Source organism: Sapajus apella, unplaced genomic scaffold (assembly GCF_009761245.1).
Source record: "Sapajus apella isolate SASKATOON/1434 unplaced genomic scaffold, GSC_monkey_1.0 scaffold86, whole genome shotgun sequence".
Classification (NCBI taxonomy): domain Eukaryota; kingdom Metazoa; phylum Chordata; class Mammalia; order Primates; family Cebidae; genus Sapajus; species Sapajus apella.
Genome location: NW_022437026.1, coordinates 7,405,037 through 7,432,164, shown reverse-complemented (window position 1 = coordinate 7,432,164; position 27,128 = coordinate 7,405,037). Strand labels below are relative to the sequence as shown.

The following is a 27,128-nucleotide window of genomic DNA, read 5'->3' as shown; positions in this document are numbered from 1 at the left end:
TAGAGACGGGATTTCTCCATGTTGATCAGGCTGGTCTCAAATTCACAACGTCAGGTGATCAGCCTGCCTCGGCCTCCCAAAGTGCTGGGATTACAGGCGTGAGTCACCGCACCTGGCCACCTTTGAAATTATTTTTAACTATTCTTGATTTTTTGCTTCCCATATGGATTTTAGGATAAGCTTGTCTAATTATATGAAAAACCCTGTTGGATTTTGATTGAAATGGTATTTAATTTACATTTAATTTGAAAATATTTAACATCTTTACAATATTGTGACTTAGTAAATATGAACACAGCTATCTCTTCATTGGGTTTTCTTTTATATCTTACAAAAAGATTCATGATTTTCTTCATAATATTATTGGAGATATTTTATTCTATTATTCTTTCTTTTTAGATGGAGTCTTGCTCTGTCACCCAGGTGTGATCTTGGCTCACTACAACCTCCGCCTCTCTGGTTGAAGTGATTCTCCTGCCTCAGCCTCCCAAGTAACTGGGATTACAGGCACACGCCACCATGCCTTGCTAATTTTTTGTATTTTTAGTAGGGACGGGGTTTCACCATGTTGGCCAGGCTGGTCTCAAACTCCTGACCTCAGGTGATCTGCCTGCCTCAGCCTCCCAAACTGCTGGGATTAGAAGCATGAACCACTGTGCCCAGCCCATTCTGTTTATTCTTAAGTGTCTGCAGTAATTGCTGCTTTACTAATAGGGTCACTTCAAAGATTGTATTTTATAATTACATAGGAACATAGATTTTAAAAAAGGAATCCTGTAGCAAATTTCTATTATCTTCTATTATTTGAAGATATTAATGTCTACATAGAAAAATTCAAAAGAACCTACATAAGGTAGGTAGGCACCTGTAACCTCAGCTACTGGGAGGCTGAGGGAGGAGAGTCCCTTGAACCCAGGAGGCAGAGGCTGCAGCCAGCCGAGATGTGCCACTGCACTTGCACTCCAGCCTGGGCGACTGAGCGAGACCCTGTCTCCAAAAAAAAAAATAACTGATCACGACCACTTTCTTCCTTCTAGGCAATACAAGGACCTTCATACACTTTTACTCCTGTCTTACATGTTATTGCTGTCTGATATTTTGGTTCTAATTTTTAAAAACTCTCCAGTTTATCATTACTATTGTTATTGTTTTATATAATAACTGCCTGTTCACATTTACCCCCATATTTACTATTTTCTTTAACTTTTCTTTTGGCATCGTCTTTCTGAGCTGAATTTTCTTCTTCCTGGCAGGGCAAGGCGGCTTACACCTGTAATCCCAGCACTTTGGGAGGCCGAGGCGGGAAGATTGCTTGAGCCCAGGAGCTCCAGGAGTTCGAGACCAGCCTAGGTAACATGGCAAAACCCTGTCTCTACAAAAAAAAACACAAAAATTAGCTGCATATGGTGGTGCATGCCCGTAGTCCCAGCTACTAGGGAAGCTGAGGTGAAAGGAGCGTTTGAGCCCAGGAGTTTGAGGCTGCAGCGAGTTGTGACTGTCACTGCTTTCCACCCTGAGTGACAGCGTGAGACCCTGTTTCAAAAACAATAACAAAAAATGTTTTTTTCTCCCTGAAGTAACCTCTTTAGTAGTTCTTTCAGAAAGGACTATTAATGTTAAACCCACTCTCTGTTTTTCTGGAAAGAAAAAAGTGTCTATGTTTCCTCAACTCTGAACGATAATTTACTAGGTAGACCAGACGTTACAGTCACCTCCCATGTCCCTCCGACTCCAACTCTTCCTATTTCTTCTAGACTACCAGTGTCTGCTCCGTGCCCAAGGGCCAGAAGTGTTGAGGGCTGAATGCCTCCAGAAACAGCCCTGACAGTAACTGACAAGAAGGAGTAAGTGTAGAAACACCTCTGGCCGGGCGTGGTGGCTCAAGCCTGTAATCTCAGCACTTTGGGAGGCCGAGGTGGGTGGATCACAAGGTCAAGAGATCGAGACCATCCTGGTCAACATGGTGAAACCCCGTCTCTACTAAAAAAAAATACAAAAAATTAGCTGGGCACAGTGGCGCGTGCCTGTAATCCCAGCTACTCAGGAGGCTGAGGCAGGAGAATTGCCTGAACCCAGGAGGCGGAGGTTGCGGTGAGCCGAGATCGCGCCATTGCACTCCAGCCTGGGTAACATGAGTGAAACTCCGCCTCAAAAAAAAAAGAAAAAGAAATACCTCTGCTCCCTGACCCAAGAGTGGGAGGACTCGGAAGCATGGACCGCACATTTTCCCAGACTTTACTCCAGAATGAAGTTTCCTTGTCCACTTGGTGGCTAGCATAATAAACATCTTTTACTGGCTGCTTCCCCAGCCCCATGTCAGCCCGCCTTGGCCTCCCAAAGTGCTGGGATTACAGGCGTGAGTCACAGCACCTAGCCACGTTTGAAATTATTTTTAACTATTCTTGATCTTTTGCTTCCCATATGGATTTTAGGATCAGTTTGTCCCCATTTTAGGATCAGCTTCCCTGCCTATGGCCTATGCTTCTTGCCCCTTCAAATCAATTATCTCCACTAAAATACTCAGAGTCTGCTTCCGGGACTTCAAACCAAGACACTGCATATGGAATTCTCCACGGATGGACTTTTTCTCTTAGCACTTCTCTCTTCTCTTTAGATCTTCTAATTCTATCATGTTTCTTTCTTAGTTCCTCCTCCTCCCTTTTTTTTTTTTTTTTTTTTTTTGAGACAGAGCCTCACTCTGTCACCCAGATGGGAGCACAGTGGTGTGATCTCGGCTCACTGCAACCTCTGCCTCCTGGGTTCAAGCAATTCTACTGCCTCAGCCTCTCAAATGGCTGGGATTACAGGCACGCGCCACCACACCCGGCTATTTCTTGCTTTTTTAGTAGAGACAGTATTTCAACATGTTGACCAGGCTGGTCTGGAACTCCTGACCTCAAGTGATCCACCCCCGCTTGGACTCCCAAAGCGCTGGGATTACAGGCGTGAGCCAACTCGCCTAGCTGCTCTTCCGTTTTTTTGTCTCCATATTTGAGTAATTTCTTTAGAACTATTTTTCAGCAATATCTGGTGTTTTTGAGTTTTTCAATTAATTTACTACATATATTCATTTCTTAAAGTTTTTTTTTTTTTTTCTTTTTTGAGACAGGGTCTCACTCTATTGCCTAGACTGGAGTGCAGTGGCACAATTATGGCTCACTGCAGTCTCAGCCTCCTGGGTTCAAGGGATCCTCCTGTCTCAGCCTCCTGAGTGGCTGGGACCACAGGCATGCACCACCACACCCAGCTAATTTTTTATTTTTATTTTTTGTAGAGATGGGTTCTTGCTGTGTTGCGTAGGCTAGTCTCAAATTCCCGGGCTCAGGTGATCCTCTTGCCTCCATCACCCAAAGTGTTGGAATTACAGGTGTGAGCCTCCACTTCTGGCCTTAAAGTTCTTTTTCAAGGTTTCCTGTTCTCTTTTTCTTGTTTTCAGTTCCTGTTTTTTAGTCTATTATATTTTAATTTACTATTTATTTATTTATTATTATTTTTTAGAGACTGGGCCTCACTCTGTTACTCAGGCTTGAGCACAGTGGTGTGATCACAGCTCACTGTAGCCTTGAACTCCTGGGCTCAAGTGATCCTTCTGCCCCAGCATCTCAAGTAGTTGGGACCACAGGCTTATGCCACTGCACCCAGCTAATTAAAAAAAAATGTTTATTATTTGTAAAGATGGAGTCTTGGTATGTTGCCCAGGCTGGTCTTGAACTCCTGGTCTCAAGCGATTCTCCCATCTCAGCCTCCCAAAGTGCTGGGATTACAGACATGAACCACCGTGCCTAGCCTCTATCATAATGTGTTTTTTTTTTTTTTTTTGAGACGGAGTTTCACTCATGTTACCCAGGTTGGAGTGCAATGGCGCGATCTTGGCTCACCGCAACCTCCGCCTCCTGGGTTCAGGCAATTCTCCTGCCTCAGCCTCCTGAGTAGCTGGGATTACAGGTACACGCACCACCATGCCCAGCTAATTTTTTGTATTTTTAGTAGAGACGGGGTTTCACCGTGTTGACCAGGATGGTCTCGATCTCTTGACCTCGTGATCCACCCGCCTCGGCCTCCCAAAGTGCTGGGATTACAGGCTTGAGCCACCGCGCCCGGCCTATCATAATTTTAAACACTTATTTTTAAAAATCTTTCACTGATCATTTTATTTTCTGAAAAAATTTTTCTTTACTTTTTCAATAAAGTTTTTTTTTTGAGACAGAGTCTCACTCTGTAGCCTAGACTGGAGTGCAGTGGTGCGATCTCAGCTCACTGCAACCTTTGCCTCCCAGATCCCGGTTCAAGCAATTCTCCTGCCTCAGCCTCCCGAGTAGCTGGGATTACAGGCACGCACCACCATGCCCAGCTAATTTTTTTTGGTATTTTTAGTAGAGACTGGGTTTCACCATGTTGACCAGGCTGGTCTTGAACTCCTGATCTTGTGATCTGCCCACCTTGGCCTCCCAAAGTGCTGGGATTACAGGCATGAGCCACCTTGCCTGGCCTATTTTCCGAAATTCTTAGGGATCTAATTCTTGCTCATGGTAGATTTTCTTAAGGGTTGTGAAATTTTTGATTTTGAATTCATCTGCAATAAAGTTTTATTTGCATGAGTGCAGAGGATGAAAATTCTAAAGAAAGACTGAATTTTCCCACCCCTAAAACAGGTGGAGACAGGCAATCTTCCTTATCTTCTATGTTGGGGGCTGGATTATTTTCCTGGTCCATCATTTGGAAGACGTTTCTCTTCAAAGTTTCAGCTGTATGCAGGGGTCTCCATTCTAGTTCTCCCTGTGGGTCAGGCCAGTAGTCACATTTCCCATTCTTGCAATTTGCAGCCTCAAGTCTGGAGGGTTCCCAGACTGGCCGACACTGGACCACCATGGGCCTACCCTGCCTCATGCTCATTTAGGATCCTTTTCCTCACTGATCCTTGAAGATATTCCTTACTTTCCTCCTAGATCAGCTGTGCATTTAAAGAACATTGGTTATATTTAGCACAGTATTTTGTAATGAGAGGGCTTTCAGGTTTTTTTTTTTTGAAAAAAAGCTGGAAGTGGAAATCCTGATGGCGTTTTCTACTGCCTCATGCTTTCTGCCTCTTGTGCCATTTTTCTTCCTTGAGAGTGTGCCTCTTCCTCTCCTGGGATGGCAGAGGCAGTGGTGGAGTGTGATGCATATGGGAAGGGAGGAGGTTGGAACTTAGCGGTTTCTCATAGTGGTAGGGTAGGCGGTATCGTGGAGAAGCAGTGAGGAGGTCCTCCATACCTAGATGTGGCTCGGGCTGTGCAGCTCACTGGGTGGAACCCCAGCACCAGAGTCACCTTCCCCTACTCCTGCCTATTTCATCAGTTACTTCTTTTAGTGGGAATTTGTTCAGCAGATGATGTTGAGAATTAGGCTTTTGGGACTGGGAGGCTGGGAAGAAGAATTGTGTGCGTGTGTTCGTGTGCGCGCGTGTGTGTGCGTGTATGTGCGTGTGTGTGCGTGTGTGTGCGCGTGCGTGCGTGTGTGTATGTGTAAGGTCAGGGTACCAGAAGTCGGTGGAAGCATCCTTGAGAATTAGAATTATTCAAATCTAGCAATAATAGGAGTATTAGACTCAAACCATCGGAGTATTAGACTCAAACCATCGCTCCTCACCTTCACCATTTTACAAAGGCCTAGGCTTGTGCCCAAGACGTTTGTCTTTAACCGGTCCATTCAGCCCTGGCCATGACCCAAAGGGACTGTTTTTGTCAGGGCCAGGACCGGATCCTTCGTACCTGGGGTGCATAGGAAGTGTTAGTGTTCTCCTTCCTCCAAACACAGCAGCGAAATTGGCCCAGGTTGAGGTGTTTTGACCAACTTCCCTGCAGTCCAGTCCTGGAAGCTGGATCAGGAAGCTGTTTTGTTCTAGTGTAAATTCCCCACTGTCTGGATCAGCCTGCCCTGAGAAAACCAGCATTCCTGGTTATCCCACACATGTGGGGCACTCTGGGAAGACTAGGGATCAAGTGTTGGGGTGTAGGGGTTGGGGGTGTTTGGGGAGGGCAAGGCGGTTCATTAAGGCAGCTGCCAGGAGGTCTCCCTCCAAACTCTTCAAAGCTTTATCAGCGTGGAGGTACTTCTAATACCATTTCCTTTCATTGTTTCCTTTTGGTAATTAGGAGGAGGCCAACCCCCTGCTGCGGCAGCTCACAGCCTATTGTGGTGGGAAAGGGAGGGTGGTTGGTGGATGTCACAGCTTGGGCTTTATCTCCCCCAGCAGTGGGGACTCCACAGTCCCTGGGCTACATAATAGCCAGACAGTCCGGAGCTGGAGCAGACCTGATTCAGCCTTTGCAGCAGCTGGGAGCATGGCCTAGGGCTGGCGGACCCTTTGTCCAGCGGTGAGTTTCCCAGGGACCTTGGAGATACCTGCAGCCTCATTTGTAGGGGAAGGTATGGCCACTGGAAGAAGAGCTGGCTCAGTTGTGGGAGGAAGATGCAGGACTGACTGATCCCTGCTCCTGGGGACCTGGGGTTCTCTGTCCCTGGACTAGAAGGGCTTAGTTTGGAGGGGCGATTCAATTCAGTGAGGGATGATCCTAATGCTCCCTCCTCTACTTGCCTCTGAGGGTCCCGGGGCTGCTTTTCTTCATGCAGTGGGTTTTACTGCTTGATAGTACTTCACTCAAATGAGATGGAATGAGCTTTGCCCTCACCTGTGGGAACCTTCTGGGAGCAGCTGAATGTACCTGCGTTAACTTAGGACTGGTAGGGGACACCTGCTTGGAGATCAAGACCTGGCCTTATTTGACATCTCAGTGTTCCTTCCACAGATACATCACAGACTGGCTTTATCTCACCTTTGTCTGGATGGGACCTTGGGTAGGAAAGGAGGCACCCCCCAGTGAATCTCAGGCAACAGATTCGGCACTTCATTTAACAACATTTTCCAGAGGAGAGGGGCTACCGCAGGGGCTCTAAGGGACTTGGGGGTATGCTCTGCCAGCCATGATCAATTGTCCCTCTCTTGGGGAGTCTCACAGTGGAGATGCCTGCCTGCGTCCAGGGCCACTGGACTCCTTGTCCATTTTCTCCGATGAGCTCAGCAAACATTTGCTGCTGGACATCTGGGTGCTAAGCATCTTGCCCGGCGCGGGGCTTGGGGACAAGAGAGACAGCCCTTGCTCTGGTACAGAGTTGGGGGCCAACCATCAAGTTGGCAGTTCCTCAGCATTCTCTATGGCTGGGGTGCTGTGGTGGGCACACAAGTGTAAGACGGTTCCTACTCGCCAGTCTGGATGCAGAGGCAGGAAGGAATGAGGTGTGTCGGGTCCCAGCTGCTTCAGGAGGCAGGGACGTGAGAGTGGCCTGGAGGGAGGGCAGGGTTTTCCGCCTGTCTTGGTGCTGTGACTGCTGTCTGTGGAAGGGTGCCCACAGGTCCCAGCACACAGCGATTGTTGTCCTTGGGCCAGGCACTGGCCAGGAGTTTTTTGGGGGGCCAGAAGGCCATGTTCAAAGGGGAAGAGGGGGTCACGGAGATCAATCTTTTCTTCTGCTTTGAAGAAATGTTTTTGCTACTGCATGCCCTGACAGTGGCCGCTCCAGCAGCCTCCTACCTGGGCAACACTGACTAGCTCATGTTTCTTGCTTCTCTGCAGATGATTCCTGCCAGATTTGCCAGGGTGCTGCTTGCTCTGGCCCTCACCTTGCCAGGTAGGTACCAAAGGGCCTCGATTTCTCACTTCCCACCCCCCAGGGCCATCTGAAGTGACCCCTTTCTGGGAACAAGCAGGTGTGTCTGGAGCTCACCTGTCTGCCCAGCCCCAAGTAGGCGCATGCTGGTGGTCTCCTGTGAAGGTTCTGAGGAGCTCCCACCCTGGACCAGTATTCCAGAGACGAGGTGCCTGCAAATGCCATCTCCTATTGGGGAATTAAGAAGCACAAGGGTGGCACAGAACTATCTTATATTATGGGGGCACAGGACGAGGAAGAAGGAATCCAAGACTTGGATGGATTATTAGTTTTAGATGAGATTGTGGAGGTCACCTAGTTGACCCTCCCATGGTACAGATGAAGAGACTGAGGGTCGGAGAGGAGAAATGACTGCTCCAAAGTCTCCTAGAGCCAAATCAGAGGTCAGTCTTCCTGGGTCCCAGGCTGGTGCACTGCATCGTACTGCCGCCCTTCCCTTGCTAAGATTCCGAGCCTGTGAATGGCAGGAGGGGACTTTTGACCTCGGGCTCTTTCCACTTAGATCTCTCAGGTCAGCAGCATCCAGCTGCTGCCCACAGGTGAGTCTGGGGAAAGAAATATACATTTGTCACACTCTCTGCATCTTCCTACCAGGTAGGTCTTTTGCCAGGGAACCCAGAAACTTAGAGACTTATTGCTGTGTTTCCCCACTTGCCAACACACACACACACACACACACACACACACACACACACACACACACAAAAACACCTGCAGTCAGTGAAGGAGTTAGGATGTGACCCTGGAGGATTTCACACTTCACAGATTCTATGTGTCAGGCACACAGTCTGATCTGTTTAAAATTTAACCTGCTCAATATATAATCATAGATTTATGTACAAAGGGGCTCACTGCAATCTGTTTATAATATTAAAACATGGAAAAATGCTGGGAACCTAACAATAAAGGGCTGTACTGTAGATATTTAGATGCAAAATATGATGCAGCCACTAAAAACCACACATTGGAAGTATATACAATAGCATGACAAATTATTTATAATCTATTGAGAAATAAACAGAGGTTATAAGTAGTTTGCACAAGGTGGTCACCAATTTGTAAAAAACCTGCAATTGTGCATATGCTGTAAAATAAAATGAAAAGATGAACATTGAAATGTTAACTCTAATGATCACTGAATATTGGGTTACAGATGGTTTTAGCTTCTTTGTGTTTTCTTTTCTTTTCTTTTTTGAGACAGTCTGGCTCTGTCGCCCAGGCTGAAGTGCAGTGATGCGATCTCGGCTCACTGCAACTTCTACCTCCTGGGCTCAAGCGATTCTCCTGCCTCAGCCTCCCGAGGAGCTGGGATTACAGGTGCCCACCACCACACCTGGCTAATTTTTGTATTTTTAGTAGAGACAAGGTTTTGCCATGTTGGCCAGGCTGGTCTTGAACTCCTGACCTCAGGTGATTCACCCACCTCGGCCTCCCAAAGTGCTGGAATTACAGGCGTGAGCCACCGTGCCCAGCCAACTTCTTTATGTTTTCTTCTGTATGCTCCAAATTTTTAATAATGATGACATTTTAAATCAGTAAGTAAATGTTATTAACACTAATAGATTTCCTGAAAAACTTCCTTAGTTATTGCTGTGAATCTGGGTTCATATTTGGGAGCTGAAAGCAACAGCTTTAGTCTCATTTAGGATGGAAAATATCTCCCCACAGCCCAATTTCTATCAAAGGCAGTCTAATTTCTACGGGGCCAGAGAGGTTTGAGCTGATAGTCCCAGTTGTGGCCTGTGATCACCAGCCCAACGTGTGGCCTCTCCCTCCAGGGATCCTTTGTGCAGAAGGGACTCGTGGCAGGTCATCCATGGCCCGATGCAGCCTCTTCGGAAGTGACTTCATCAACACCTTTGATGGGAGCATGTACAGCTTTGCGGGATACTGCAGTTACCTCCTGGCAGGGGACTGCCAGACACATTCCTTCTCGATTATCGGTGAGTTCTGGCACTGCAGGGAGGAATTCAGACAGAGGGCTGGCTGAACTCAGCCCTGGTGTGGGGGAGGATTCCTGCTCTCAGGACAGGGCCTGAGCTGAAAGGTCAGTGCTGAGAACAAGGAGAGGAACAGCCTTTCTGTGACCTGTAGCACCTCTTGGCTTTCCCTGGGTCTCTCCCCATGGGAGCCCAGTGAGATGGATGAAGAGAGTCTTTATCTTCTTTAGTAGTTTGCTGTGTCCATTGTTCTGGGTCCGGGTGATGCCCTGGAAGCAGCACAGCATCAAGGAGAATGATGAACTAGATAAGGTGCTTTGGAAACTCGTTGCCAAAGGGAAGACTCGTTGTTTACTTGGGGGCCTGTGGATCAGAACATCAGCTTATGCTGAGCACCTCCTGTATTCCTAGAGAAGAATTGGTACTGTCCCTGCATCCCCACAACAGCCCTGGGATGTAGCTGGAGTCACCCTGGTTCTACCAATGGAGAACCAAGGCACACGGAGGTTGCATCATCCTTCCAAGGCCTGACAGACAATACAATGTGGAGCTGAGGCCGGGTGCAGTGGCTCACACCTGCAACCCTAGCACTTTGGGAGGCCGAGGTGGGTGAATCACCTGAGGTCAAGAGTTTGAAACCAGCCTGGCCAACATGGTGAAACCTCATCTCTACTAAAAATACAAAAATTAGCCTGGCGTGGTGGTGGGCGCCTGTAATCCAGCTACTCCAGAGGCTGAGGCAGGAGAATCACTTGAACCGGGTTGCAGTGAGCTGAGATGCACTCTAGACTGGACAACAGAGTGAGACTCTGTCTCAAAGAAACACATAAAAAAAAAAAAGGTGGAGCTGGATTTTGATCCCAGGCCTCTCAGACTGACAGAATGTTCCTCTGGATTAAGGAAAGAGGACACTTGGCGAGGTTGGGAGGGTGGGGATGGAGGATTATGGTTTGATGACCTCCACAGGCTAAAAACTAACCAAGGTGTGTGGTATGTGAGGGAGGGATGCCAAAAAACCTAGCAAACATGGGGACCCCAGCCTTGGGAACTGAGATGGCGATGGACAGGCTCATGCTGTTACAGAAAAAGTGTTCATAACACTTGTCTTTTTTTGTTTTTTCTGAGGTGGAGTTTTGCTCTTGTTACCCAGGCTAGAGTGCAGTGGTGCAATCTCACCTCACTGCAAATTCTGCCTCCTAGGTTCAAGCAATTCTCCTGCCTCAGCCTCCTGAGTTGCTGGGACTACAGGCGCACACCACCGTGCCCGGCTAATTTTTTGTATTTTTAGTAGAGACAGGATTTCACCGTGTTAGCCAGGATGATCTCGACCTCCTGACCTTAAGATCCGCCTGCCTCGGCCTCCCAAAGTGCTGGGAATATAGGCGTGAGCCACCGCACTCAGCCTCATGACACTTGTTAAAGTGAGTAGGGGAGACTTTCAAGAGGGACTGCTGCCATGGAGGTTTTTCAGCAGGGGAGAGAGAGAGGACTCAACTTTGAATACGACAAGGAAAAGTGAAGATTTAGGGCCAAGGAGGAGGGAAGGGGCCAGTGATGGAAAATTTCAAAGAGGAAATGTCAGGAGTAAGAGAGATTCTGCTTAACCCAGCTTGACAGGTGTCTTGCTGAAGGCAGGCCAGGGTGATTGCATACTGAGGGTGGGGGTGTCTTTGCCAAGTCGATCCAGCAGGATTCTTGTTAAAACTGAACTGAGCAGGCCAAGGACAGAGCACAAGGCCAAGGCCTAGTCTAGAAGAGGGCTCAGAAGTCCCCCACTCAAGTTTGGTCAAGGGGGGAGTCTTTGGCAGCACCCAGACACTCACCTGAGATCTAGGCTCTGGGCTACTGGGGTCATTGCGCCATCAGTCAGCGGGGACTGACGCAGGGTCCTCCGTGTGCCCGGCGCTGGACTAGGCTCTGTCTGGCACCTGGCCGTAGCTGTGAGCTCCCTCTGTTCCTGGTCTCTCTTTGAGACCATCTTTGCCACCTGCTCTGACTCTGCTGGGAAACCTATCGCATACGACTTCCTGGCACTGCCATCCTCCCCACTCCTCCGCGAGCTCCTCAGGGGCAAGGAGCGTGTCTCACTCATCTGTGTTTCTTGGTGCTTAGCTCTCTGGAGTCTCTGTTGTGCTGAAGATTTTTTTTTTTTTTTTGATGGAGTCTTACTCTGTTGCCCAGGCTGGAGTGCAGTGGCACAATCTCGGCTCACTGCAACCTCTGCCTCCTGGGTTGAAGCAATTCTCCTGCTTCAGCCTCCCCAGTAGCTGGGATTATAGGCATGCGCCACCACACCAGGCTGATTTTTTTGTATTTTTAGTAGAGACAGGATTGGCCAGGCTGGTCTTGGACTCCTGACCTTGTGATCCACCTGCCTTGGCTTCCCAAAGTGCTGGGATTACAGGGGTGAGCCACCCTGCCTGGCCTGAAGATGTTTACAGAGTGGTGGTGTACGCAGAGCTCTGGGGAAGGAGCTTTGGTTGGCCAGAGAAGACAGGGGAGGGTGCTGCATACCATGGGGACCGCATGAGAAGTGGGGAGGCGGGAGGGGCACGTGCTCCTGACGTGGAGCCCTGGGGAAGTCCGTGTGGCTGGCGCAGCAGTTGCTAAACTCCAGGCTGCATCAGGACCACCTGGAGGGCTGTGACAAACAGATCTCTGGGCCCTGCCCCCGGAGTTCTGACTCTGTAGATGTGGAAGGCGCCCTGAAAATTTCATTTCTAACAATTTCGCAGCTGCTGCTGCTGCTCTTAGACTGGATAACCAAACTTCGTGGGGCGGGACTGGAGAGGGGTGGGATGAGAGGCTGGGCCACCGGGCGAGGCCGCAGTGTAGGGTCTTGAAGTCTGATGGGGAATCGGAGTCGATTCTGTAGGCTGTGAGGAATTAGTGTAGGGTCTTGTGCAGCAGGGAGGTGGTGAGAGGAAACTGGTGCTTTGCCAAGACGGTCCTGAAAAGGAGAGAGGTAGGAGGTGGAGTGGACCTGGCCAGGGTAACCAGGCAGGCAGTGAAAAGGCCAGAGACACCCCAGGGCGTGACAAATCAAGGAAGCCATCCTGAACACCAGCCGTGAGGGTCCCAACTTGCTTCAGAGGTGGCAGCTGGGGAGGAACTGGAAAAGCAGCTGGAGAGAACTCCCCACCCCTGCCCCCGGGAAGCTGATGACTTAGGCCCTCCCTACCTTGGGTGACCCCAAGTTTTGTTTTAAGTGGATTTTCCCATTTTATAAACCACAGCAGAGCTGATACAGACCCCTACCTGTGATGGCTCTGGGGTGAGTGGGAATGGAGGGTTAGAAGTGACCAGAAGAGGCCGGGCGCGGTGGCTGACACTTGTAATCCCAGCACTTTGGGAGGCCGAGGCGAGTGGATCACAAGGTCAAGAGATCGAGACCATCCTGGTCAACATGGTGAAACCTGGCTCTACTAAAAATACAAAAAATTAGCTGGGCATGGTGGCGCATGCCTGTAATCCCAGCTACTCAGGAGGCTGAGGCAGGAGAATTGCCTGAACCCAGGAGGCGGAGGTTGCGGTGAGCCGAGATCGTGCCATTGCACTCCAGCCTGGGTAACAAGAGCGAAACTCCGTCTCAAAAAAAAAAAAATACAAAAATTAGCTGGGGATGGTGGCGCATGCCTGTAATCCCAGCTGCTTGGGAGGCTTAGGCACGAGAATCACTTAAACCCGGGAGGCGGAGGTTGCAGTGAGCTGAGATAGAGCCACTGCACTCCAGCCTGGGCACAGATTAAGACTCCGTCTCAAAAAAAGGAAAAGAAGTGACCGGTGGAAGATTTTGGTGGAGACGCTGCGGTGCCGGGTGGGGTTGCTGTCTGACTCACAATCTGTGTTAGTTCAGCTCTGCTGTGGACTCCCCGCCTGGAGACGGGTTTGTACTAATAGCTTCGTCCCAGGCACAGAGCTCATGTTCCAGGGTCAGAGAGCCAAGTTAGCATGTTGGAAAAGCTCCCTTCCCCTGCTTGAGCCCAATTCCAGACCCTGTGCCACGTCAGGGTAGCCCTCCCAGGTTGGGAGATGTAGGCTGTTCTGGTGCCTCTAGGCTGTCTCTGTCACCTCCTCCAGGAAGCCCTCGTGCCCATTCCGCCCACCCAGCACTGGGCTCATCAACTCTTGCTCACTGGTTTCCGTCCCACGGGACTGGGTGGCTCTGCCCCGGCAGGAAATGGAAGCACAGACAGAGCCAGAGTTGGAGTTGGAAAACCTGTGTTCTCCTCCGCTTTCCCTCTTTACTGACTGTTCTGAGGGTACCTTCGCAGTTTCCTCATCTTTAAAATGGAGACACCGTGAGGATCAAGGGAGACAGGTTATCTGAAAGTGTGACTGCTTAGCTGAGCTGAGTTATTGAAAGCAGCCAGCTTAACACGGGGTGTTTGTTCACTTGGAGGCGCCATGTGGGGACAGGGGCTGCTGGGCCCTCAGGCATTTCCACGAGGGCAGGGTCACTTCGGTTCCATTTGGCCCACGTGATCCACACGGGTTTGCGCTAGAGGTCTGGCCACCCTTTTCCATGTTTCAGTGGCCACAGAGGAATCTGAAGGGCGATGGAAGGCTTGTCTACTTCAAAACCTCTTTGTGGGGTTCCCCACCAGGCTACTATTCCTTTCTTATAAGCAACTTGCCCTTGCAAAGTATCCATCTTCTGGGAGATTGTTTGCCTAAACCAGGTTACGGATCAAACACACTTTAATGTAAATTGCTTTCATTGCCACCAAAACCACGCTGCTGACGTCATAGAGAATGGGTGGCTGCTTTGCCTGTTGTTGTTGATGGGTTGGGGTATGTGGGAGAAGAGGAAGAATGGGAGGGGTGGGCTGGCACAGGTGCGTCAGGGCAGCCGGGGGCACCGGGTCTGGGAGGGGAGCCCAGGACTTGGGCCCTGCAGTTTCGGTTTCCGTGGACATGCCCACCTTCTGTCCCATTGTTCTGTGATGACATCCTGCCTCCTTGACCGTAAGTCGCACATCCACATTCCTCCCGAGTGCCTGTGGCCCTTGTTCACATCCTGAGTAAAGTGTTTATGTCCGCACATGAAGGGCCACCTGGTGCCATGGCTAGGCCCCCATCCTTGATCTTGGCTTCTGGTGAGGCAGGCTCCAGGGTTCAAGGCCAAGGCGACAAGGCTCTTTGCCAGGCAGCACAGGGGCCAGAGAGAGACCTGGGAGTCCTGGTTCGTGCTCTTCCTTAGAGACTGCTCTTCCTCAGCTACGGCTGCAGGATCTGGCTCCCAAACTAGCCAAGAGAGAGGCTTCAACAACAGCCAAAGGTCTGCTGAGTCACTTCTTCCTTAGTTTCCGTGGCATGGTTAGACCAGACACTTGTTCTCAGTTTGGAGGAAGGATCACCTGCATCAGAATCACAGGCCTGGAAGGTAGAGTGTTTGCTGGAAATGCAGATGAGTGAGTTTCACACTAAAGCCTGAGACAGCACCCACGTCTGACCGAGGTTCCAGCTCTTGGCCTGCTTCTGAAGGTCCCGGATACCTTTCCCTCTAAGGCATGGGCTGGGAGCTTACTCCTCACTCAGCGCCTTAATCACTGCGTTCAACAGGCCTGGCGGGAACCTCTGGAGGAGCTTCACTGCCCTGTCTTGCTTCTTTGGGGTGATAGCCAGCCTCTTTTCCTAAGAGTTATAGGAAGTGCTAACCTGGAGGTCTGTGGAGTGCAGGGGTCTCCCCTGGGCTCACTGGCGATTTCTAACGGCTTCACATTATCTGATCCCCCTGAGTCCTGCATTGAGGGAACCAGGCAAATAAAAGGCAAGGCTGGTCTGGAGTTCTCTCTGCATTAGTGGTTAGCGCAACCTAGAACACTCCGATGCCCTGTTACACAGCTTTGTGTTGCAAAAAGGGGATTTGGACGGAGTCAAAAGAGCCTGAGTGTAGGCTCAGCTCCATGCCCACCGTGGAAACCAGGGGTTCCCATTCGGGGGGATTTTCCCCCTGAGGACATTTTGCAGTGTCGGGAGACATTTTGGGTTGTCACGCTGTAGGGAGGGTGCTGCTGGCATCTAGTGGGTAGAGGCCAGGAGGCTGCTGGTTCTCCTGCCATGCACAGGGAAGTGTCTGGCCCTGAATTCGAGTGGTGCAGTGGAGAAATCCTGCTGTAAACCTAGGCCTTAGTTTCTCCGTCTGTAAAACGAAGTCAGCCTAGATCAGTGTTTTTCGAACTCCTGGTTTTTCGAACTGAGTCATGAGCCATGGGTCCTAAAATTAGTTTAATGCTTATAACTAGCATTTAAAAAGGCAAAATAGAATAGGATAGGAACCATCAGAAAATTCTGGAGTGCATAGTACATGGCAAGAGTAGATTTTGTTGTTGTTGTTGAGGTAGTGTCTTGCTCTGTCACCAGGCTGGAGTGCAGTGGTGAGACCTGCTCACTGCAACCTCCACCTCCCGGGTTCAAGAGATTCTCCTGTCTCACACTCCAGGGTAGCTGGGACGACAGGCGTGTGCCACCACACCCAGCTAATTTTTGTATTTTAGTAGAGATGGGGTTTCACCATGTTGGGCAGGATGGTCTCGATCTCCTGACCTCGTGAGCCGCCCACCTCAGCCTCCCAAAGTGCTGGGACTACAGGCTTGAACCACTGTGCCCGGCTGGCAAGAGTAAATACGTGAAATGTGTGTGTGTGTCCCGAGTCATAAAGTAAATTGTGTTTTTACTATGCTTTTTGAGCAAAAGAGTTTAAGAACCGCTTGTTTAGATCCTTCCTGCTGCTGTCCTATGTTTTTCTGAGTTGTCAGCCTCTCTCGGTCACACTTTGAAAAATCCCACCGCCAGGCTGGGCACAGTTAGTTGCTCATGCCTGTAATCCCGATGCTTTGGGAGGCTGAAGCAGGAGGATTGCTTGAGCCCAGGAGTTTGGGGCCAGCCTGGGCGACACACGGAGACCCCTGTCTGTACAAAAATATACAAAAATTAGCTGGGCTTGGTGGCACACACTTGCAGTTCCAGCTATTTGGGAAGGTGAGGTGACAGGATTGCTCAAGCCCAGGAGTTCAAGGGTGCAGTGAGCTGTGATCACATCACTATGCGTCATCCTGAGCGACAGAGCAAGACCTCAAAACAAGAGAAAACAAAACCCCCAATTCCCTTGCCACTCCCATGCTCCAGGTGTGGCCTGACTGCTCCTCAAGCCCCCCTCCGCCATCCTGGGCCAGGAATTCTCCATGCCATGCAGTTCAGTTGTCACTGAAGGGCACGAGGCAGCCCCACTCCTGCCCCTAGACTGCTGTTTTTGGTTTGTCTCCAGGTGGGTGGGGGTTGGTTACCACAACCTAAATCAGCCCCTCCAGAAGCCCCAGTTCCTGCAGTAGGTGAAGCTCGGGGACAGCCAGCACCACCTCCCCTGACTACCTGGCACTGCCTCACAGGGGCTCAGCCCCGGGCTGTCGCTTGGACTTCCTAATGCTGGTCTCTCCTGGGGCCGCCCAGAGCAAGCCCCTCACGTACTTAAAACAGCACTCGGGCTGGAGTCCCAGCTCTGTCATCACTGACTGGCTCTGTGATGATGGGCAAGTTACCCCAGGGTCTGCCACCTGGCTGGCCGAGAGCCTGGCAGCAGGCTCCTCCGTTATTTACCCTAGGAGGGCGGGGCTCCCTTCCCTCCCACACACTTCTCCTGGTTCTTTCCTGTTTGCGTTTTCTGCTTCTGTTGAATTCTTGGTTTGTTCAGCCTTGCAGGCCTTACTTTTCAAACTTACAGCCATAGTGACCTCGGGGCTTTCCTGTGGCACACGCTCAGCTCTGTCCCCTGTGGAGCGAGTACGTTGCTGAAGTGATTTTCATCTTTGGAAGTCTCTAAGTGCTGCAGATCCCCAGCTATAGGGCCATGCCAGTCCCAAGCTGCCTGGCTGCCTCTGAAGCGTTCCCTACCCATCCTCCAGCCACAGTCCCTGGCAGACTTGGTCCCACCCATGCTTTCTGCATCCCAGGAGAAGGAGAGACTGCAAGGAGAGGCTCACGGGGTCCCTTTCCCATTTCTGGGAAGGAGATGCCTTTGGCTCAGAGGTGACATATTGGCCGAGTTACCCAGTGAAGCTGGGCAGAACTCCCTGTCTGTCTGCCCTGTGAGATGGGATGGAAAGAGGACTCGCTGATGGGGTGGCAGGCTCAGTGGTAATAAGGGACCCGGGGCCGCAGACCTCGTGGGCTCATTTGTCTGCTGTCCAGCAGGTGGGGGCTTCTGTTCTGGCAGGTCTCCAGTGAGGGGTGTGAGTGCATCCCCGCCCTGTCGAATGGGCTCACTGTGGGCTGTGTGTAGCGTTCAGAGAGCCAGCTCCAGGAAAGGCCGAGGGAGGGATTTGGTCTTGGACCCAATGCCCTGGAGAGCTCCTGGGAGGGAGTGCAAACTGGAGGTTGTTACCTGGTTGTCCTGTTTTTTTTCAACCTTTTATTATGGAAATTTTCAAACATACAGAAAAGTTGAAAGACTTCAAGATCCATATACTCCTCTCTCAGATTCTAACATTACTGATAAATGAAATAAAATTGAAAATAAGTTACTCTATTTACGCAATCGCCTCTCTAGTTCTTTGTTTTTCTTTGGCCAATGTCTTGCTGTCAGTCCGTTTGTTCAGCTTTTAAAGGTTTGCTTGCTGTAAAAACTGTTCTAGATGGGAATGCAGAGTAAGGGAGACTCCTCGGCTCAAACAGGACAAGCCCCCTTTCACTTGGCACGCACCTCCTTCTTCTCCCAGCTGCGTTGATCTGGAGCACTGCAGAGCATGGTTTATGGACTGTGGGTGGTCTGCGTGTCTTTTCCGGTCGCTGCTGCTGCTGGCGTATCATTCAACACTGTTCCTAGGATAGACTGGTTATTTACATGGGACAGCCCTTGCTGAATTCCCGCCAGAAGCAAGTCTATTCTGTAGCTCATTCTGGTTGGTTTGGAGTGTTTATGTGTTGCAGTGCGCATGGTGTGTGTGTAGTGTGTGTGTGTGTGTGTGTGTGTGCGCGAGCATGTGTGTGTCTGTGTGTGTGGTTGTCCTCCTGCAGCCTCAGTTCAGCCCAGAGCCCTACTGGGGACTCTTCCTCTCCTGGCTAGGAGTGAGGAGACCCCTGCCCCAGCTCCCTGTTTTCGTGGCTCTTTGGGGCTTGGTTCCACAGACATCTTAACCTCTTCTTGCTGAGAAGAAGTCCACACTCCCCTATCCCTTCTAGGAGAAGAGCGATTTGCTCTTTTTTGTGTGTGACAGAATCTTGCTCTGTTGCCCAGGCTGGAGTGCAGTAGCTGATCTCGGCTCACTGCAGCCTCCACCTCCCAGGTTCAAGCGATTCTCCTGCCTCAGCCTCCTGAGTAGCTGATATTACAGTTGCGTGCCACCATGCCCAGCTAATTTTTGTATTTTTAGTAGAGATGGGATTTCACTATGTTGGTCAGGCTGGCATTTGCTCATTTTTAAGACCAACTTTACCAATTTCTGTCTCCAAGGCTTGAGACCAGACTCTATATTTTCCCTTCTGGTTCTTTTCATTCTTATGACCAATTAGTTATCTTTGAATATCAAAGACCCAGCACAAGTAGCAGCAGTTCTTAAAAACTATGTGAGGCTTGCTAAGCTTTGGTCATGCTGTGAAAAATGTCTCTTGCCTGTGTTTCCTCTTTCCTGCCGGCCACCATCACCCCTGTGGCCCTGTTCAGCACTCACAACTACATCATTCCCAGAGCCTATTTTATCATGTGTCTGGATCTTCAGACATTTCCCCTGTCAACCATTTAGTGTGTCCTTATTAATTCCATGTGCTGTGTAAGGCCTTTGACCCACACCATCTCTGAACTCCTGGATAATCAAATTCAGTAAACTTAGGTGGGGTTCATGAATCTCCATTTTAAACAAACAGCCCAGGGAGTCTGACTTGAGCTGTCCTAAAATACCATTTTAAATAACACTGCTAGGGTTGGGTGGGGGCGGGAGAATGAATCCTGTCTTTAATCCCTGCACTTTGGGAAACGGAGGCAGAAGGATCACTTGCCTCCAGGAGCTCAAGACCAGACTGGGCAACACAGTGAGATCTTGTCTCTATAAAATATAAAAAAAAATTAGCTGGGTGTGGTGGTATGCACCTGTGGTCCCAGCTACCTGGGAGGCTGAGACAGGAGGATTGCTTGGGTCTAGGAGGCGGAGGCTGCAGTGAGCCATGTTCACATCACTGCATCCCCAGCCTGGGCAACAGAACACAACCCTGTCTCAGTGAATGAATGAATGAATGAATGAATGAATGAATGACACTCTCCTAGAGCACCTGTTACCAGTACCTCATAGTGTTGTTTGCTGCCTTACAATGTCACGTGTTTGTTTTCTATTTATACCCAGGTTGTAAACTCCCATAAACAAGAGATCATGCTTTTATTACATTTTTCTTTTGTGATATATAAGAGCCCACCTGAGGGCTATGTATCCAGAAGTCGCTCAATAATTATTTTTAGATGAATGGAAAAATGGGTGAGAAAATGAGATTTTTAGGGAGGTTTTTGTTGCTCACTTGTTAAGACTTTTGGGGGCGTTTTCTGCTGAGAAAAGATTATGTAGATGATGATTCTTAATCAATGTACTCATTGTTTCAGGGGAGTAATAATCACTACTATTGACTTTTTTCTCTTGCAGGGGACTTCCAAAATGGCAAGAGACTGAGCCTCTCCGTGTATCTCGGGGAATTTTTTGACATCCATTTGTTTGTCAATGGTACTGTGACACAGGGGGACCAAAGGTAAGCCTAGAATGTCTGAGTTAGAAAGGACCCTAGGGATCCCCTGGCACAAGCCCTCATTTCCCAGATGAAGAAGCTGGGGCCCAGAGGATGGAAGCAAATGTGGCAAGGAAGTGAATAGCAGGGCTGGGAGAAAGCCAGGTCTCCCAATTGCTGGTCTAGGCCCTCAGCCACTTTGCACCATGGTCTGAACCCTACAACATGGGGTTGGGGTTAGAAGGTGGGAGAGACATCCAGAAAATGCACGAGAAGTCCACTTATGAACTTAGCCTTTGCCTTCCAGAGTCTCCATGCCCTATGCCTCCAAAGGGCTGTATCTAGAAACTGAGGCTGGGTACTACAAACTGTCTGGTGAGGCTTATGGCTTTGTGGCCAGGATCGACAGCAGTGGCAACTTTCAAGTCCTGCTGTCAGACAGATACTTCAACAAGACCTGTGGGCTGTGTGGCAACTTTAACATCTTTGCTGAAGATGACTTTATGACCCAAGAAGGTAAGATTTTCTGGGATACCATTTCCCTACGTGTGGCCGTGGTTTTTATTTCCTTGCTCATGAACCTTCACTATCATGCCTCCCCTGACATTCAAGCCTCACTGTGACCTCACCTCAACCGATGCTGCCAATCTCATCTCTTCGCATTCCATTCCAATGCCTAGACCTCTAGTCAAACCAGGTCTTTGAGCTCCTCAAAGCTGGCTTTGTTCAACTTTGAATTCTGGATAGCAACTGACATGCGGTAGATGATTGGTCAATGCTGGATGGTGTGAGTCGATCCTCCTCAACCCACTATAGTGGAGTGGATAAAATCTATGGAGCGGTCCTCCACACCATCCAAAAAGGCCAGTTTGTGTGTGTGTGTGTGTGTGTGTGTGTGTGTGTGTGTGTGTGTGTATTCAGGAGCAATAGGAGGTAAAATGGATAATGTGATAATGTGAAAACATTAAAGATGAATATTTCAATCTTCTTTAGATAATTTCAGTTACATAAACATTCAATCAGTTACGTTCCCTTGCCAAAGCTGAACACTTACATATAAGTTATCTTTCTTCCTTATGACCCAACTACTTTCTGATTAGAGGGTAAGCATGTAGAGAAACAATTGACTATTCCTTTCATTGGAATGTACTATAATGGTATGATAGTTTATTTTTGTTTTCTTCAGCACTGATTTTGTTGTCTGACATGTAGATTTTAGGGCTATAAATTTCCCTCTAAATACCACTTTGGCTGCACTGTGTGTGTGTGTGTGTGTGTGTGTGTGTATGTGTGTGTATGTGTGTGTGTAGTGTATGTGTATGTGTATATATATAGTATGTGTGTAGATATGCAATCATATATGTTGTATATATATACATATATATGTGTGTGTGTATATATATATTTAGAGATTAGGTCTTGCTAAGTTGCCCAAACTCGTCTTGAACCCATGGGCTCAAGCAATCCTCCTGCCTCAGCCTTCCAAGTGGAATTTTAGGTATGCGTAACTGTGCCCAGCTCTACCAATTTTGATATGTATATTTAGTTTTATAAATTTTCTAATTTCCATTTTGAGCTCTTTCTGAACGTATATGCATTTAAAAATTCAAATGCTTGAAATTTTTAAAGTTACCTATTTGTAATTAATTTCTAAATTTAGTTAAAAAATTGTAGACTAGTACATAATCTTTTTTTTTTTTTGCAATTGTTCTTTGTATGCTCAAAAATGATGTATTGTCTAATTGGTACAGGACTCTATCTAGACTTGTTGAATTAAGCTTTTTAATTGTATTTTCCAGATCTTCTGTGTGTTTACTACTTCTTGTCTGCTTAGTAATGACCCATTACTAAGAGAGCTAAATTTTTCTGTAATGGTGTGAATTTATCAATTTCTCCATGCAATTCTGTCAAGTTTTGCTTTTTTTTTTTTTTTGAGATAGAGTCTTGCTTTGTCACCCAGGCTGGAATGTAATAGTGAGGTCTCAGCTCACTGCAACTTCCACCTCCCGGGTTCAAGCAATTCTCCTGCCTCAGCCTCCTGAGTAGCTGAGACTACATAACGTGTGCCACCATGCCCTGCTAATTTTTGTTTTTAGTAGAGATGAGGTTTCACCATGTTGGCCAGGCTAGTCCTAAACTCCTGACCTCAAGTCATCTGCTTGCCTTAGCTTCCCAAAGTGATGGGATTACAGGCACGATTTACCATGCCCAGCCTGCTTCGTATATCTTAAGCCTTTGTTATTAGTGTTTAGAAATATGGAAACTTTCTAGGGAATTGTTCCTTTAATGTAACGACTCTCATTTTTACCAATGCTTTTTGCCTTTAATCTGTCTGATGTTAATATAGCTATTCCACCTTTCTTTTGATTAGTGCTTGTTCGATGTATCGTTTTCCATTCTTTCAACCTTTCTGTGTGATTTTGTTTCAGATGTGTGTCATGGAAGCACCACATAGCTCAATTTTATTATTGTTGTTTCAAAAGTCAGAGTTATTGAAGTTAATTTACAGACAGTAAAATTCACCCTTTCACGTACAGTTCTCTGAGTTTTCACAAAAGTGTAGAGTCATGTAACCACCACAATCAAACTATAGAACAGGTTTATCACCCTCAAAATCACCATGCTCCTTTGTAGTCAAATCCTCCCCCAACTCCTAGCCCCTGGTGGCCACTGATCTTTCATCTGTTTCTGTAGTTCTGATATTTCCAACATTCATATGACTGTAATCATATAGTGTTTGGAGTATTTGGTCTTGTAAGTCTGGCTTCTTTCACTTAACATAATCTGTTAGAGATTAAGCCATGTTAGGGCATGTATCAGTAGTCTGTTCCTATTTAAAAGGAGTAGTCACCACAATTTGTTTATCCATTCACCAGTTAGTTGAAGGACATTTCGTTCTTTCCAATTTTGGGAAATTATGAATAAAGCCACTCTAAACATTTGTGTATAGATTTCTAACCGCCCCCCATTTTTTATTGTGCTATGATAGATATAACATAAAATTTACTATCTTTTTTTTTTTTTTTTTGAGTCAGAGTTTCGCTCTTGTTGCCCAGGCTGGAGTGCAATGGCATGATCTTGGCTCACTGCAATCTGTGCTTCGCGGGTTCAAGTGATTCTGCAGCCTCAGCCTCCCGAGTTCAGGCACCCACCGCCACATCTGGCTAATTTTTATATTTTTAGTAGAGATGGGGTTTCACCATGTTGGCCAGGTTGCTCTTGAACTCCTGACCTCAGGTGATCCCCCCACCTTGGCCTCCCAAAGTGCTGGGATTATAGGTGTAAGCCAGCTCGCCCAGCCAAAATTTACTATCATAACCATTTTTGTGTATATAGTTCAGTGATAATTAGGTACATTCATGCTGTTGTATAACCATCACCACCATCCATTTCCAGAACTCTCTTCATCTTGCAGAATCGAAACTCTATACTCACCACACAGTAACTTCGTGTTCTTCCCTCTGGGCTCCTGGAAGCTGTCGTTCTGCTTTCTGTCTATGATTTTGACTTCTCTAAGCATCTCATCTAGTGGAATCATCCAGCATGTGTCTTTTTGTGACTGGCTTACTTCACTTTGCATAATGTCCTCAAGGTTCATTCATGTTGTGGCGTATGTCAGAATTTTCTTCCTTTTTAAGAATGAATAATATTCCATTGTATCAGAGGAATCTGAGGAAAAAAAATTTTCATTGTGCATGCAGACCATACTTTGCCTATCCATTTATCCATCAATGGACGCTTGGATTGCCTCCACGTTTTACCTATAGTGAATAATGGAGTGAATTATGCTGCTGAATAATGAGCATAAGTGTACAAATAACTCTTCAAAACGCTGCTTTCAATTATTTTGAGTATATGCCCAGAGGCAGAATTCCTGGATTGTGTGGCAATTTTATTTTCTTCATATATTTAATTCTTTATTTTTCAAGTATGTGAAAATTTAAAATACTACCTTTTATAATGTCTATTTCTCTTTACTTTAAAGGAGAAAAATTTGATATGCAATTTCTTTTAAAGCATTTTTTAATTTTTTTTTTTTTAATTTGTATAAGGCCAGGCTCGATGGCCCATGCCTGTAATCCCAGCACCTTGGGAGGTTGAGACAGATGGATCACTTGAGGTCAGGAGTTCAAGACCAGCCTGGCCTACATGGTGAAACCCTGTCTTTACTAAAAACACAGAAATTAGCTGGGCGTGGTAGCACGTGCCTGTAATCCCAGCTACTAGGAAGGCGAGAACAGCTTGAACTCAGAGGATGGAGGTTGCAAAGAGTGAGTCTCTGTCTCAAAAAATTTTTTTTGTATAAATTTACAGGGTACAAGCGCAGTGTTGTTACATGCATAGGTTGTGCAACGGTCAAGTCAGGACTTTTAGGGTGCAATATACTTTGTACTCATTAAGTAATTTCTCATCACCCACCCCCTCCCACTCTCTCTCACCTTTCTGAGTCTCCAATATCTGTCATTCTACTTTCTGAGTGCATAGTTTTTAGTACCCACTTATTGGTAAGAACATGTAATATTTGACTTTCTGTGTCTGGTTTGTTTCACTTAACATAATGACCTCCAATTCTACCCATGTTGCTGCAAAAGATGTGATTTCATTCTTATGGCCAAATAGTATTCCATTGTGTATATGCACCACACTTACTTTCTTTCTGTCTTTCTTTCTCTCTCTCTCTCTCTCCTCTTTTTCTTTTTCTTTTTTTTTTGACAGGGTCTTGCTCTGTCTCCCAGACTGGAGGGTGGTGGCATGATCTCGGCTCACTGCAACCTCCGCCTCCCGGGTTCAAGCAATTCTTTGCCTCAGCCTCCCGAGTAGTTGGGATTACAGCTGTGTGCCACCAAGGCTGGCTAATTTTTGCATTTTTAGTAGAGACGGGGTTTCGCCATGTTGGCCAGGCTGGTCTTGAACTCCTGAACTCAGCTGACCTGTCCACCTTGGCCTCCCAAAGTGCTGGGATTACAGGCGTGAGCCACTGCACCTGGCCTACATTTTCTTTACCTAATCATTTGTTGATGGGCATTTAGGTTGATACCATGTCTTTGCTATTGTGAATAATGCACAATAGATATACCAGTGCAGGTATGTTTTTGATATATTGATTTCTTTTCCTTTGGGTAGATACCCAGTAGTGGGATTGCTGGATTGAATGGTATTCCTATTTTTATTAATAATTCTTTGAAAAATCTTCATACTGTTTTCCACAGAGGTTGTACTCACATTTCTACCAACAATGTATAAGAGTTCCCCTTTTTCCTTATCCTTGCCAACATCTGTTATTTTCTTTTTAATAGTAACCATTGTGACTAGGGTAAGATGATATCTCATTGTGATTTTAATTTGCATTTCTCTCATGACAAGTTATGTTGAGCATTTTTTTTCATATTCCTGTCAGATATTTGTATGTCTTCTTTTGAAAAATGCCTATGCATGTCCTTTGCCCACTTCTTCCTGAGATTGTTTATTTTTCATTGTTGCTGAGTGTTTTGAGTTCCTTGTGTATTCCGGATACTAGTCCCTTACTGGATGAATAAGTTTGCAAATATTTTCTTCCATTCTGCAGGTTCTCTCTTCACTCTGTTGATTATTTCTTTTGCTGTGCAGAAGATTTTTAGTTTAACGAAGTCTCATTTGTCTATTTTTGACTTTGTTGCTTGTTTTTGAAGTCTTAGTCAGAAATTCCTTGCTTAGACCAATATCAACTAGAGTTTTCCTAAGGATTTTTTCTAGGATTTTTATAGCTTCAGGTCTTACATTTAAGTCTTTAATACATCTTGAGTTGATTTTTTTTGTATATGGTCAGAGATAGGGGTCCAGTTTCATTCTTCTGTATATGGCAATCCAGTTTTCCCAGCACCATTTGTTGAAGAAGGTGTTTTTTCCCTAGTATACATTTTGTCAGCTTTGTCAAAGATCAATTGGCTCTATTCTGGGTCTCTGTTCTGTTCCATTGATCTACGTGTATATTTTTATACCAGACTGTTTGGTTACATATTCTTGTAATATATTTTGAAGTCCCATATTGTGATGCCTCCAGCTTTGTTCTTTTTGTTCAGGTTTGCTTTGGCTATTTGGGCTGTTTTTCGGTTCCATATGAATTTTCAGATTGTTTTTTCTAATTCTGTGAAAAATGACATTGGTACTTTGATAAGGATTACATTGAATCTGTAGATTGCTTTGGGCATTATGGTCATTTTAACAATATTAATTCTGATCCATTAGCATGGAATTCCATTTTTAATTTTTGGAGAAACCACCATACTGTTTTTCACAGTAACAGTACCGTTTGGCATTCCCACCAACAGTGCCAAAGAGCTCAACATTATAGTTGCTTTTTTTGATAGTTGCCAGTCTAATAGGCGTGAGGTGGTATTCATGTACAGATTTTTGTATAGACATATGTTTAAGTGTCTCTTAAACATATGTCTATATTTTAAGTGTCTATATTTACATATATTAAATATATATACTGTGTATTTAATATAATATATACAATATTAAATTTTAAATATAATACTAAATATTAATATATAAATTAATATAAATTATATATAATATTAAATATATATATTTTATATTATACATAATATGTACCATTAAATATATGTATTTTTTATATTATATATAATATATAATATATATTATATATTATATACATTATATATATTTAATATATAAATGAAATATATATTGAAATTAATTCATTAATATATTGATATTAATTCATTATATTAATATCAATTATATAATAATTGATATTAATTCATTAATATA

The 27,128-nt window shown here is 46.6% G+C and overlaps 1 protein-coding gene across 2 annotated transcripts in view; it reads left to right on the top strand.

Annotated features, from left to right (window-relative positions):
- Positions 1–6,156: 6,156 nt before the first annotated feature.
- Positions 6,157–27,128, top strand: part of VWF (von Willebrand factor) — a 171,836-nt gene continuing 150,864 nt past the window's right edge. Inside the window, exons 1-5 of one of the 2 annotated variants that reach the window (XM_032254537.1) lie at positions 6,157–6,408; positions 7,614–7,668; positions 9,486–9,650; positions 20,273–20,375; positions 20,659–20,867. In XM_032254537.1, the coding sequence (XP_032110428.1) occupies positions 7,614–7,668; positions 9,486–9,650; positions 20,273–20,375; positions 20,659–20,867 (532 nt within the window). In that variant the 5' untranslated portion in view covers positions 6,157–6,408. The remainder of the gene's footprint in view (positions 6,409–7,613; positions 7,669–9,485; positions 9,651–20,272; positions 20,376–20,658; positions 20,868–27,128) is intronic. The other variant, XM_032254536.1, reaches the window with a different exon arrangement.